This window comes from Brassica oleracea, chromosome C1 (assembly GCF_000695525.1).
Source record: "Brassica oleracea var. oleracea cultivar TO1000 chromosome C1, BOL, whole genome shotgun sequence".
NCBI lineage: Eukaryota > Viridiplantae > Streptophyta > Magnoliopsida > Brassicales > Brassicaceae > Brassica > Brassica oleracea.
Window position 1 is genome coordinate 37,082,260 of NC_027748.1, and position 12,737 is coordinate 37,094,996.

The following is a 12,737-nucleotide window of genomic DNA, read 5'->3' on the forward strand; positions in this document are numbered from 1 at the left end:
TTAGTGATTTTTTTTGGTTGCTTTTTTTTTTTTACTTTCATTAGTTTATGTTGTCTAGGCTTTCATAATTTTCAGTGCATAAGGTCATTTTTCAAAAATGAGACCAACATTGATCGGTGGAAGAGCAAAAGACAAGATCTGCTGTTGACTTGAAAATTGGAAGCCTCCAAGTGGCGTTTAGTTTCCATAACTAAGAACCTTAATTATCTATTCTGCTCCAGCAAATCCTAGATATTATTTTGAGTAATTAATTCAACGAAACTACAATGCATACAAAAGCCCCACTTGAAGTTAATTCATCTGGATTCATGATTCTTTCTTGCGGATTTATATAGTTGACGGGAAAATAGTGATGTTCTCTTGCAAGTTCTTAAGAATTTTTCAAAATTTTGGAAGTTGCAATTCCCTATCATATTAATAATAAGCAGATGAATATAACTGAAAACTATAACTATAAAACAAAGAGAGAGAGATACATCCCAATTGCTAAGTAACCACATTGATAAGGCTGTTGTTCGGGCCAGAGATAAGAACCGCATGTGAATTTCACATCGATCGCATCTCCTTTGGAATGGAAGAGAATCAAACTGATTGTTTCGAATACTTTAGTATTTCGACATGTCTTGATCATTGAACACAAACAAACTTGAAGCTGAGATGAGATAAGTATCAACCGACCAAGAAAACAATTATAATCACAGTTACGTCCACTTAAGGTAATTTCCACCATCATGATGCTCTTGAACATGGTCATGAATGTGTGTTTCAATTCTGTTAGAAAATATTTTTTCAGAGTTTCTCATGAAGACAATCCAGCCAGCCGCATGATGCACATTTAGTGCAAGTTTATGTATATGAACCAATAAAATAGCATTTATGTGACCAAAAAGATGTATCTCTTTTCTTTAAGAATGATACATGTGCTTATTGTTGTTAAGTTTTGAAGAAAAAAATAATGAACTATTATTATTTTTGATCACCTTATGCTTTTGATCATTACCTTATGAATGACCAAAATAGATATTATCTCTAAGATATAAGAGTGACACATGTGTCTATTATTGTTAAGTTTATTTTCATTAAAATTGGATTATTATTCTCTGAAAATCTTACGATTTAGATCTTTTCCTTATGAAAGTCTTATGATTTAGATATTTTCCAACTATAGAATCATGTCTATGATTTTGTTGTTGTTGTCAACATTTCTGTGACTTGAAAATGAAAAATTTAATAATAATAGACACATGTGTCGTGTTAATTTTTTTTAATTAAGTTTTGAGGATAATTATAACAACTAATACCAAAAGACATTAATGACATTAATTAAGATTCATGCATATATGGTTTTTTTGGGGGGGGGGAGAGACAATTTCGTTAATCGTTTCAGAGTATTCATGTAACAATGGAATACTCTGAATTATAAAACTGCATAATTAAACCCACTACCCAAAATCAACGCTTTGACCAAGGGGTTTTACGGTCATACTTCAAAAAAACATTGCTGATATATCGAAACAAGCTCATGGCCTAGGTCAAAAAATGGTTTCGAATTTATGCTGAACGCATTTTGTTCGTTAACTGTTATATGATGTTGATTTGGGGATTTATAGGAAGTATGGTTCTGGTAGTTGTGTATTAGTTTTAACTTCTAACTTGAAAAAGAACGAACTCTGCCTCTTCTTTTGTTATCTATTCTTTCTCGTATCAAATTGTCATCTCAATTTTTTTTGCAAGACTTCAAAGTTCAAATATAGAAGATATAAAGCAATGAATAACTCTGGTCGAGCCAGCTAAATAATTAGTATTCATTTTTTTTTGCTATTCAGAGGTAAGACTAATAATTTCCAATTATTTCATCATAAAAGATTTTGATGCATACATATAAAAATCTCTTGAGAACAAACTAATTTCAGTTGTAGGATAGCAACCTTTAATTAAGATCACAAGAGTTAATATTTCACCAAAGGAGAAGAACAAACAATCAATCGTACGTCAGCTTTTTCAACCGAGGGGTTGATGGTGTAAGAGAATCTCCACATGATTCTTTTAACATGTAGAAAAAAAAATTAAGAATAAATTTACTTTGAAAATATAAAAATAAAATATTTTGCTTATGTTTATATAAAATTTTTATATATATATATATTAATTATAAATTTATGATTTTAATAGAATTATATATTTTAATAAGAATTTTGTAATTATTATTATTTTATCGAATTATGACATATTTTTACACTGATTTAACTTGAAACTACCTTTTGTATCAATTTATCATGTTTATTAATTAATTGAGTATTACTTTATAGAGTTTTTATTGTAGTTTACATTCGTATGAACTAAAAACTGAAAATCTTGCAAAAGGGAAACCGAGGTTTTCATATACTTTTTATCATAATCTTTTTATTATGCATTTTCATATATAAGTATTTAAACTCTCTAAAAATGTTTTAAAGATAGTACTGTCTATTTATTACCTTTTTTTCTTTATTTTATAATAGTAACGATTATTTTAAAAGTATTATTGACATTGTATTATTGACATTGTATTATTTATCATAAATTTTTATAATACTTTTTAAGTTATTAATAAGTTATTTTGAAAATCTTACCTTTTTGAAATAATTAGTATTCATTTTTTTTTTCATTAAGAGGCAAGTCTAATAATTTCATCATAAAAGATATTGATGCATTCATAAAAAAAGTCTCTTTAGTGCATCTCCAGAATCAATCTTATTTTAAGATTGACAAAACACCAAATTAAAGGTTTGATGGTGTTTATCTCCAAAAACAAACATTACGGAATCTTAAGTTTTTTATATTTTATAGTTTCATCCTTACTATTGATCAAAATTAGTTAAAATCAAGATAAAATCTATGATAAAGTATCATCTATAATATTTTTTACAAAATTTATTCAATCTGAACATGAAATAGTCATATAAATTATATGAATATAAAATGTATGATAAATAATTCATTAAAAACAACGACTTTCCATAAAGCCAAATTTATATGAATAATGTTTTAGATATTTTGGATACTTTAAATAAAATTTACATGAATTTAAAAATTATTTTAATATTTAAACTTTATATATGACAGTAAAAATATAAAATATATGTGAATTTCTATATAATAAGAATATAAATGATGAAAGAGAAAGTTGATAATGTGTACGGCAGGGGGATCCCTTATCCCCGTATCTATTTATCATGTGTACTGAAGCTTTGATTGCAAATATTAAGAAGACTGAAAGAGGTAATCAATTCATAGGAATGAAGGTGGCAAAAGCTTGCCCTTCGATTTCTCATCTGTTGTTCGCAGACGATAGTCTTTTTTTCTGTAAGACACAGAAGGAAGAATGTCATACTATCCTTAGGATCTTGAAGGAATATGAGGGGGTCTCGGGCCAACTGATTAATTTTCAGAAATCTTCGATTCAATTTGGACATAAGATTGAGGAGTCCACTAGACAGGAATTGAGAGACATCCTAGGGATACAGAATTTAGGAGGGATGAGATCATATCTGGGTCTGTCGGCGAGTCTTGGGGGATCCAAGATACATGTTTTTGGATTTGTCCAGGACCATTTGAATAATAGGGTGAATGGATGAACGCTTAATTTTTTTTCCAAAGGTGGAAAGGAAGTAATCATTAAATCAGTAGTCACGGCTTAGCCTAACCATGTGATGTCTGTTTATCGGTTACCAAAGGCAACAGTGAAGAAATTGACGAGTGCGGTATCAAAATTTTGGTGGAGCCCATGGGGAAATACAAGAGGTATGCACTGGAAGTCATGGGATAAAGTATGTACAAATAAGGACGAAAGAGGTCTGGGGACATAACAGATTTTAATACGGCTATGCTTGGAAAGCAATTGTGGAGGCTGATAGAGAAGCCTTCAACTTTTTTTGCTAGAGTTTTTAAAGGACGGTACTATAGGAATGCCTCACTCCTAGAACCGATCCGTTCATACTCTCCGTCATATGGTTGGAGAAGTATTGTATCTGCTAGATCTCTTGTTAGCAAATGACTAATCAAAAGGGTGGGAACGGGGTTCATGGCTCCCAACCACTCGCCCGAGACCAGAAAACGAAAATCAACATGACACTTATCAGGACCTCACAGTGGACTCTTTGATAGATCCAATTTCACGAACTTGGAAGTCGCAAGTAATTCGGGGTTTGATGGATCCCCAGGATGCTCAAATTATTGAAAGTATTCATTTGAGTAAGACTCAGATGATGAATGAGAATGGATGGCACTTCACAAATAATGAGAAATATTCAGTTAAATCAGGATATCAGTTAGAACGGGTCTATCCGGACAAGGCAAAACCACCAGCGTTTTATGGCCCCACAGTGGATATTCTAAAAGCGTTATGCTGGGAGGTGAGATGCCCTCCGAATATTAAGCACTTTTTATGGCAAATGGTATCCGGATGTACATCTGTTAAGAAGAATTTGCAAGCAAGAGGAATGAAGGGAGATATTTGTTGTATTAGATGTGGAGCTGAGGAGGAATCAATAAACCATGTGTTTTTTAAGTGCCCTCCTGCGCGTCAAGTTTGGGCTTTGTCAAAGATACTGTCTAACCCAGTCTACTTCCCCACTAGTTCTCTATTTACGAATATGGATCATCTTTTCTGGAGGGTACTCCTGAAGATGGTACTCCTGAAGATGGAAGATCATCATTTTGCGTGGATATTGTGGTATATTTGGAAAGGAAGGAATAATAAGATCTTTACTAATTTGGATATTGACCCAAGAGATACACTGACGCTTGCAGAAACTGAATCAACACTTTGGGCTGAGGCTCAGGTGATGAAGACTAAGCAGGCTCCATAACAGACTGAGGTTTTGAATCGTCAGCCAAGGGTCGGTCGTTGGTGCTTTATAGATGGTTCCTGGAAAGATAAAGCTTCTTATTCAGGTCAAGGATGGTATAGCATACTCGAGGGCTTTCAGGGATTGATGGGTGCAAGGAATACTAGGGCATGTCTTTCACCTCTTCATGCAGAGATAGAAGCGTTGATATGGGCAATGAAATATATGAGGAATTTACATCAGTTTCAGGTTACTTTTGCTACGGATTGTTTCCAATTGGTGAAGATGGTTTCAGAACCAGAGGAATGGCCGGCGTTTGAGAGTTACTTGCACGACATAAAGTTACTGAAGACACGTTTTACTAGCTCAGAGATCATTCATGTACCCTGGACGGAAAATCAAAAGGCGGATAGTCTAGCACGATGTGCCAGGAAACAATCGTCTTTCGTCGTTCACATGGATGCGGAGTTACCGGATTAGTTCGCAGAGTCTATATGAGTCTGTTTGTTGATGACAAAAAAAAAGGTTGATATAATAATTTAGAAAAAATATAAGTATAATAATGACTTAAAAGTAAAGAGCCTGAAATATAAGAGTTTGAACACTAAAACTTTAATTTGAGGATTGTTTAAAAGTTAAAAATTTAAAGTTGAGTTTAGGGCATCTCCATCCATACTTTATTTTTTCCTCTAAAATGGAGTAAAAGTGAATATGGAGTAAGAAATGTTTCAACCCAACTTCATATCTCACTGCGTAATGAAATTTACTTCATAAATGGAGTAACCTATTTTTTTTTGTTCATCACTCCATTATGAAGTGGAAAATGAAGTAGGGTTGGAGTAATTTTACTTCATTTTCACTTTTACTCTATTTTGGAGAAAATAATGAAGTTTTACATTGGAAATGTGCTTAGAGTGCATAGAACCTTATATTCGAAGTTATAAGGTTGTTTCTGGATACGCTCTTAGAACAAATCTAATTTCAGATTTAGGATAGCCACCCAATAACAAATTTTTAAATATAGTTTATGATAATCTACGTGATTAATTAATAAACTATATTTTAATGTGTAAAAGTGGGAAAAAACCTCAGCATATTCCAGATATTCAGTGTTATGTTGATTAATTATAATTTTTCTTTACCATTTTTATAGCTAAGTAAAATTAATCGATTGCCAAAGAAAAATTGAAGTACAAGAGTCTGGCCTGTAAATATGCCAACCCAGTGATTAAAAAAAAGGAAAAACAAAGTTTAGGTTTTCAGTTTCAGTTCAAGCTGCTTAAATCTACTACAGTGTACATCTTTTTTTTTTTTTTTGTCTTTCTTGAGGAGAAACCACAATGCCTAACTCCTTTCTCTATATGCTTCGTCTCAGTTCGTTTCGTTTCTTCTTTCCCTCTATTTTCTTTTCAACTCACTCTGCTCCATCTACAGAAGCATCAACAACCGTCTTTCCTTTGTTATCTGCTTCCCCTGTGGTTTCCACTTTCCTCTTCTCCAGAAAATGAAGTCTGTTTCGCAAAACCTACAACCACAATGTTATTAGATTCTGGAGTTTAACATAAGATACACTACTACTCAGGGATCATACCTCGAGCTGGGTCTCTAAAGAGTTCTTCATATTTTCCAGCTTAGCCTCTGGGATATTTGCATAGGCACGAGAGTTTTCACCAGGAAGCTGAGATGTTGGGTCAGAGGATGATGATGAAGGATGATGATGTGCTTCTGTTGAAGCTTTCTCTAGACCCGGCTGCGACCTTAACACAAGGGGGGCCAAACATATCTGTCAGTTTTTTTCTCTATACCACATAGCTTCTTCGGTTAAGTTTATGAGATTTAAGAAACTAAAATCACCTTTACAAGTTCTACAACAATAGAGTGAGAGAAGATCAATACATACCATGCTATCGTGTTTGCAGATGGATAAACCATTGATTTCCCGTACATGGCGGCTGCAGAAGCAGCTGCTTGAAGCCTGGCGTGGTGCCTGCTCAAACTATCATTGGAACCACCAGCAGAAGAACGTGTTTCAGATCCCTGGGCACCTGAGCTTGAAGTACCTTGTTGAGAACCTTGGTGTAATCCTCGTTGGCCTGCAGCTGTAGTAGATGTGCCATTCTCAGGAGGTACAACAAGTGCCCTGCAAGTAGGACATGTCTGCTGTCGTTCCAACCAGGATCGAAGACAATGCACATGAAACAGATGCCCGCATATCAGCTTCTTGGCAGTTGTCATTTCTTCACGGCATATAATACATGTGGCATCACTTCTGCATAATACAAGATTTTTCCAAAATTAACAAGACGACCAGAATAAGAGTTTTGCCTAGTTTAAGCGGAAAACTTACGCAGTAAGTTCTTCGGTAGTGGCATCAGGGAACCTGTCGTTCATATTGGAAGTGATTTTACGATAACGAAGGTAATCAGAAACACGAATCTGGAAGTTCCTGAAGGTTTCATAGAGTTCCCTCAACAAGTGCAAAGGCACACCATAGTTCCTAAAACAGAAACCGTGAACACCCAAATCAAACATGGCCATGAATGAGTCAAGAACACTATAAGATAAAAGCTTCCTCTCCCAAGTCTCTCCATCACTAACGTTCCAACAAGTACATACCTTTGATTCTACTTACTAATCGTCACAGTTTTTAACAATTAAAAAGGAGAAAAAAAAAACTTACATGAAAATGACAAAGAAGAAGCAAATGTACATAGACAAGTGAAGCAGGTCACGGATAAGCTCAAGATAGAAAGTATAAACTGGCTTCTTCTCCCACTGACCATCCATAATCATATCAGTAACAAAGAAGACATACTTCACAAAAATCGCCACAGTAGTCGTCGCCAAAATCATATACCTGTTAGCATTAACATCAACACACATATGAGAGTGTCTCCCTAAAGACGCAACACTAAGCAGCAAAACGAAAACTTACTCGAAAGAGAAGAAGAGAGAAACCGAAGCCTGCCTAGACCTAACCAAATGCCTCACAGAGCTATACATAAAGAGAGCATCCACAACAAGAAGAAACGCCATGAAAGAAACAATACGAACGTGAGCGATCTTAGAGACGTTAGGAGTCGTCTCGATAAACTCAACCCTCTTCTGAGCGAGCCAATGCAAGGCCTTGATCAGCAAGAGCGTAACAACCAAAGGAAGGAAACCACTAGAGAAGTCCTGGCGGAAGATCGTGATGGCGAAGAGAATCTCCATGAGCTCTCTCCAGGCCTGCTCGTTCAGCCTCTCGACCTCGGCTTCGCGGAGGGAGCCGAGGAAGACGAGCTTGACGAGGTGCCAGAGGGCGAGCATGAGGACGAGGCACATGTTGAGGAGGAGCATTAGACTGATCTTGGAGGTGGAGAGGTAGACGGCGGCGGGGTAGAATTGGCCGCGGGTGGTGAAGGCGTGGTGGATTATTGAGAGGGTGGCGATGAAGCTGACGCATGCGTAGGTTCTTAATCGGATCATCTTTCGCGATAGATAGATGGATCTGTTGAGATCGAATCGAATTGATCAGATTCGGTAATTGAGAATCGACTCGAAGTAATCAATTGATCAATCACCTGCGGCGAAGAGAGAGAGAGAGAGAGAGAGAGAGAGAGGACGTTAAAGCAGTCAACGAATCAAATTCTGCGACGTGTGACGACGGAAACCTATAGAAGCGGAGGAGGAAGGAGGAGTTGCGGTGTTTCAATATGATTTTCCGGTTACGAGGAACTGATGAGATCAGTTTTTTAAGTTTCTCCCCTCATTTTCTAGAATTCCAATTTTACCCCTCTAAGGAGATCTTTTCATTTTTTTTTTTTTTTTTTGTGTTCAAGAGGTTCAATGTTGTTGGTTGAATACGAATTTTTCTTGAAAAATGTCGTGTATGGTTTATATGTTGGATACAAAAAGGCAAGGTTTTGCATAGATTTGTCCGTGTTTATGACATGGTAATCAATCAAACCCCGAACCTGGAATGTATTTGACTGAACGCTCAAAACTTTATAGGCAGACACAATAAAACGTAACATATTGTTATCACAACTACTGAACTAGAGATAATGAGATACAAAGGTAGGCTTTACTCCTTGTTGCGCTTTAGACGGAATGGACTCATTTTTCTTAGGATGATGAAGCTGCTGCTGCTCCCTTGTTCCTTGGTTTGGCTTCAGTACCTAAATTAACCAAGAAAATGGCATTATAAACCACCATTTCTGACAATCATAATTGTTAAAACTAATCAAGATCAGTGTTACCTTCTCTGAAACAAGTCTTGAAGCGGCGGGGGACATTTTTGAGATATCTCATCCTACCGGTTCCTGTAGTCTTCCTCCTGATCGCCTTCACACTCCAGTTATCTGAACAAAAAAGAAAAAAGAAAAAAGAAAGATAATTTCATAAAGACAGGAATACGAAAGACACAAATGCATACATACATTTCTCTCTGACTTCAAACGATTATTGCTACAAAATAATTACATATAAAAGCTACATTGCATGCGACAATTACAACTACGCGACAAATTACAATCGATGTCTAGACGCATATGATAAAATCTTGGTCAATTTCATAAGGATCATGGAAATTGATACAAAACGAAATGGATATCAAGTGCATCAGGGAACACTAAACAGCAACAACACAGCTAAGCAAATCAAGAAAACCGCATGTGAGAAAGAAAGAGTGTTACAGGTCCTCTTGCGAGCGGCAGGGTACGCGCAGGCGGAGCAGCGACTCTTCTGGATGTGAAAGCTACGACGACCGCATCTTACACACAGAGTGTGACTCTTGTTCCTCCTCTTTCCGAAACTCCCTGTTCCCTTTGTCTGCAATTCTCAAAAAAAATTTCATCAGAAATGGTTCGACAACTAATTCAAAGAGACAGAGAGATCACCATTGGAGCGAGTTGCGTGTCCTAAGGATTCAGCTTCAAAAGGAAGCAGAAGAAGACCCTTCAATTTTAATAACTGCCAATTTATCTGAAGAAGGTGGGGATAATCTAGGGTTGAAGTGAAATCATGGATGGGCTTTTTATTTCTATTTTCATATAAATGAGCCTCATTGTAATCCTAATTTCTTTTTTCCCATTACGAAATGTTCAACAAAAGAATTTGAATATGATTTAAGATTTTATGTTCTAACCTTATATATTTTTGATGTAAAATTAATGTTTGAATTTTTTTTTTGTTGTACTTTTATTTCAGCTGTTAGTTTTAAAATATTAATAATATATTTTAAAATTTAGTTATGATTATTTTAAAATCAAAAAATAAATAATAAATTTAACAAAAATTATAAATTAATTAGTTTTTGTATAATTACGAATAATGATGTTATAAAATACATATCCCAAATTTTATTTATATGTATTTGAAATTTATATTTATATACCACATATATGTATATATATTATTGCATACTATTTGTAATATCTAAGTGAAGTACATACATATGTATATAATATTATCATATTTATATTAGTGGAATATATATTTTATTTATGTCCAAAATATAATATTCGAGAAAAGAAAACATTTTATAGAGAAAACAAAGAAAATATTTTTAAAACACTTGAAATAGTGTTGTAGAAAACTTAATTTTAAAAAGCCATAAATTGAATTGAAAGCTTGTTATGGATGAGAGATCCAACTGTTATTCATATTAACAGCTAAGAATGTTTTTATGTGGTGCTAACGATTTAATAATCTTCTGAAGCTTGATTGATTTAATTTTAGTGCTTTAGAGAAATAAATTGTGTACATCATTTACATCTACCACCAATCATCTCGAAAATTGATTGCTTACACCTTTTGATCCTTACAACCGACGAAAGAAGTATGCTGACAAGAAAATTCTGGAAGCAACGTTTTCATATGTTCATGTTCGCCTAGACCAACCTGATCTAAGCCACTCGAATCTGATCTTTCCAAGACATCAGCATATTATAATTAAAATATTCCGCGACGACCTCTGATCTTTTTGGCTGTCAAGAGTGGTCGTTTCATCCATTGTCTATTGAAATTAGAAAGAAATGCAAGATTGACTTTTTTTTACGTGGTATACTCTTTAGTTATTGATTTTTATTAGATTTGTGTTGGATTTTTTTTTGTGTAAAAACATAATGGTTATGTCTGATTGTTGTGTAAGAACGAATGCATTTGTGTAATAATTGTATCAATTATGAGTCTGAAAAAACAAGATTGAGGTATATACCTTCTATTGCTTTTTTCAATGTATAAAAGTGATGAATTATCTGATTTACTCAGCTTAGTTTAGTTTGATGACATGTTGAAATTTAATAAAAATAGTTAAATTGTATGCATATGCAATATTTTTTGTGTGTTGCTAATCACATAAATTTTAGAATTGAAAACTATTGAAAACATTTAAAAAGTTATCATGGAAAAAAAAATATAAGTTAAAAATGAAATTAGGTATTCCAAAACCTATTAGAATAAATTAGTAAGGGAAAAAGGAAAAAAATGTAATGTATACTTACTCTTCATCAGGTTTGTCCACTCTTCTCTCATATGTTATTTTCATACCCACGTCCACGAGACCCAAAGTTAGACTGTTTAGGGATCTTCTAAAGTTTTCTTATGCTATAGAGATATAACCCTTCTTTATACGACTCAATAAGGTCAAGAGAGAAAACAAGGTTTACATGCAATCTGAAGACATCATACACATCTTCATAGTTAAGCCGGTCATTTCACGATCTTTCTAACACATCCTTCAAATTTATTTAAGGAATCAAGCAAAACCCATTAGTTTTCATTTACGCAAGACATTTGATATCCCCTATATATTAATAGAGAAACATTTTAAAAGTTGTAACCTAAATTTTGTATTAATTAAAAAAAACCTGCTTAGGTGTCACTTAATTAGGATGTCAATTTTACTTACGTGGCAGCATAAGAATCAACTGAAAAATTAGTTAGTCCAAAATCCAATTGCTATGAAAACTTATATTAATACAAACATAAATGTATATGATATGATAAACTTAATATTCAGTGATCTCATTAAATTAATACTCGACGATCTCATTAAATGAGATTTTCTTCAAATGGCTCAACGTTGATTTATATTGTGATCCAACATTTTAACTTTTTTTAAGAAAGTATACGATATACTCTTAGTCCGTATTGCTTGGAAATCAATTTAAATAAAAGTTTGCTATATGTTATGGCCTAAGTATTGCATGATTTTGCTATAAATCGGAAAGTAATGATTTTTTAAGTGTTGTTTTTTTATTAATTGCAAAGAGACGCTTTGATAAAAAATAGCAAAAAGACGCAACTATTCAAAATTGTTTTGTTAATAAAAGAAAAAAAAGAATATTGTTTGGTTCTCACCCTTTCCTTGCCTACAAATATTTATATAAATAGTAATACATAAATTAAGTTGTTTTGTTATTAACAAACAAACTTATATATCAAATAGTTTTCCTTGCAACACAATTCTTTAGAATTTAAATTATGAAATTGATACTGAAGATTAAGAAAAAACTTTGGCACTTGCTTAATTGTTTTTCGTAGTCTAGAAAAACATTAATAATGACCTTTCGTAGTAGTTAATGATATATATCACGTTAACCTAAATTTCATCCTATACAAAGTATCGGTTGCAAACAAATTATACTATCATCTTTCTATATTTTCACTACAAGAAAACGTGCCCATAACAACGAACATTTACGACGAAAATATTTCGTCATAAATTTACATAGGCTTTACAACAAAATTACGAGGAATCTAACTTTCGTCGTAAAAGCCATGTAAATTTACGACGAACTGATTTCGTCGTAAACTCCTTGTAAGTTTACGACGAATGTACGTGGAATGAGAAATACGTCGTAATCATTACATCGACATTACAACGAAGCATGTTACCGTTATATTTAGGTGAAAACGTGTATT

The 12,737-nt window shown here is 33.7% G+C and overlaps 2 protein-coding genes across 2 annotated transcripts; both read right to left on the bottom strand.

Annotated features, from left to right (window-relative positions):
• Nucleotides 1-6,014: 6,014 nt before the first annotated feature.
• Nucleotides 6,015-8,565, bottom strand: LOC106330997 (ERAD-associated E3 ubiquitin-protein ligase HRD1A). The gene is made up of 7 exons (XM_013769389.1): nt 8,393-8,565; nt 7,765-8,319; nt 7,510-7,686; nt 7,177-7,326; nt 6,730-7,098; nt 6,421-6,586; nt 6,015-6,354 (listed from the first exon to the last, which is right to left on the bottom strand). Exons 2-7 carry the CDS (start codon nt 8,295-8,297, stop codon nt 6,244-6,246), a joined length of 1,506 nt encoding a protein of 501 aa, XP_013624843.1. The 5' UTR covers nt 8,298-8,319; nt 8,393-8,565; the 3' UTR covers nt 6,015-6,243.
• Nucleotides 8,566-8,717: 152 nt separating this feature from the next.
• Nucleotides 8,718-9,858, bottom strand: LOC106296433 (60S ribosomal protein L37-2). Its single transcript, XM_013732569.1, has 4 exons — nt 9,710-9,858; nt 9,506-9,641; nt 9,071-9,172; nt 8,718-8,989 (listed from the first exon to the last, which is right to left on the bottom strand). Exons 1-4 carry the CDS (start codon nt 9,710-9,712, stop codon nt 8,937-8,939), a joined length of 294 nt encoding a protein of 97 aa, XP_013588023.1. The 5' UTR covers nt 9,713-9,858; the 3' UTR covers nt 8,718-8,936.
• Nucleotides 9,859-12,737: the final 2,879 nt, after the last annotated feature.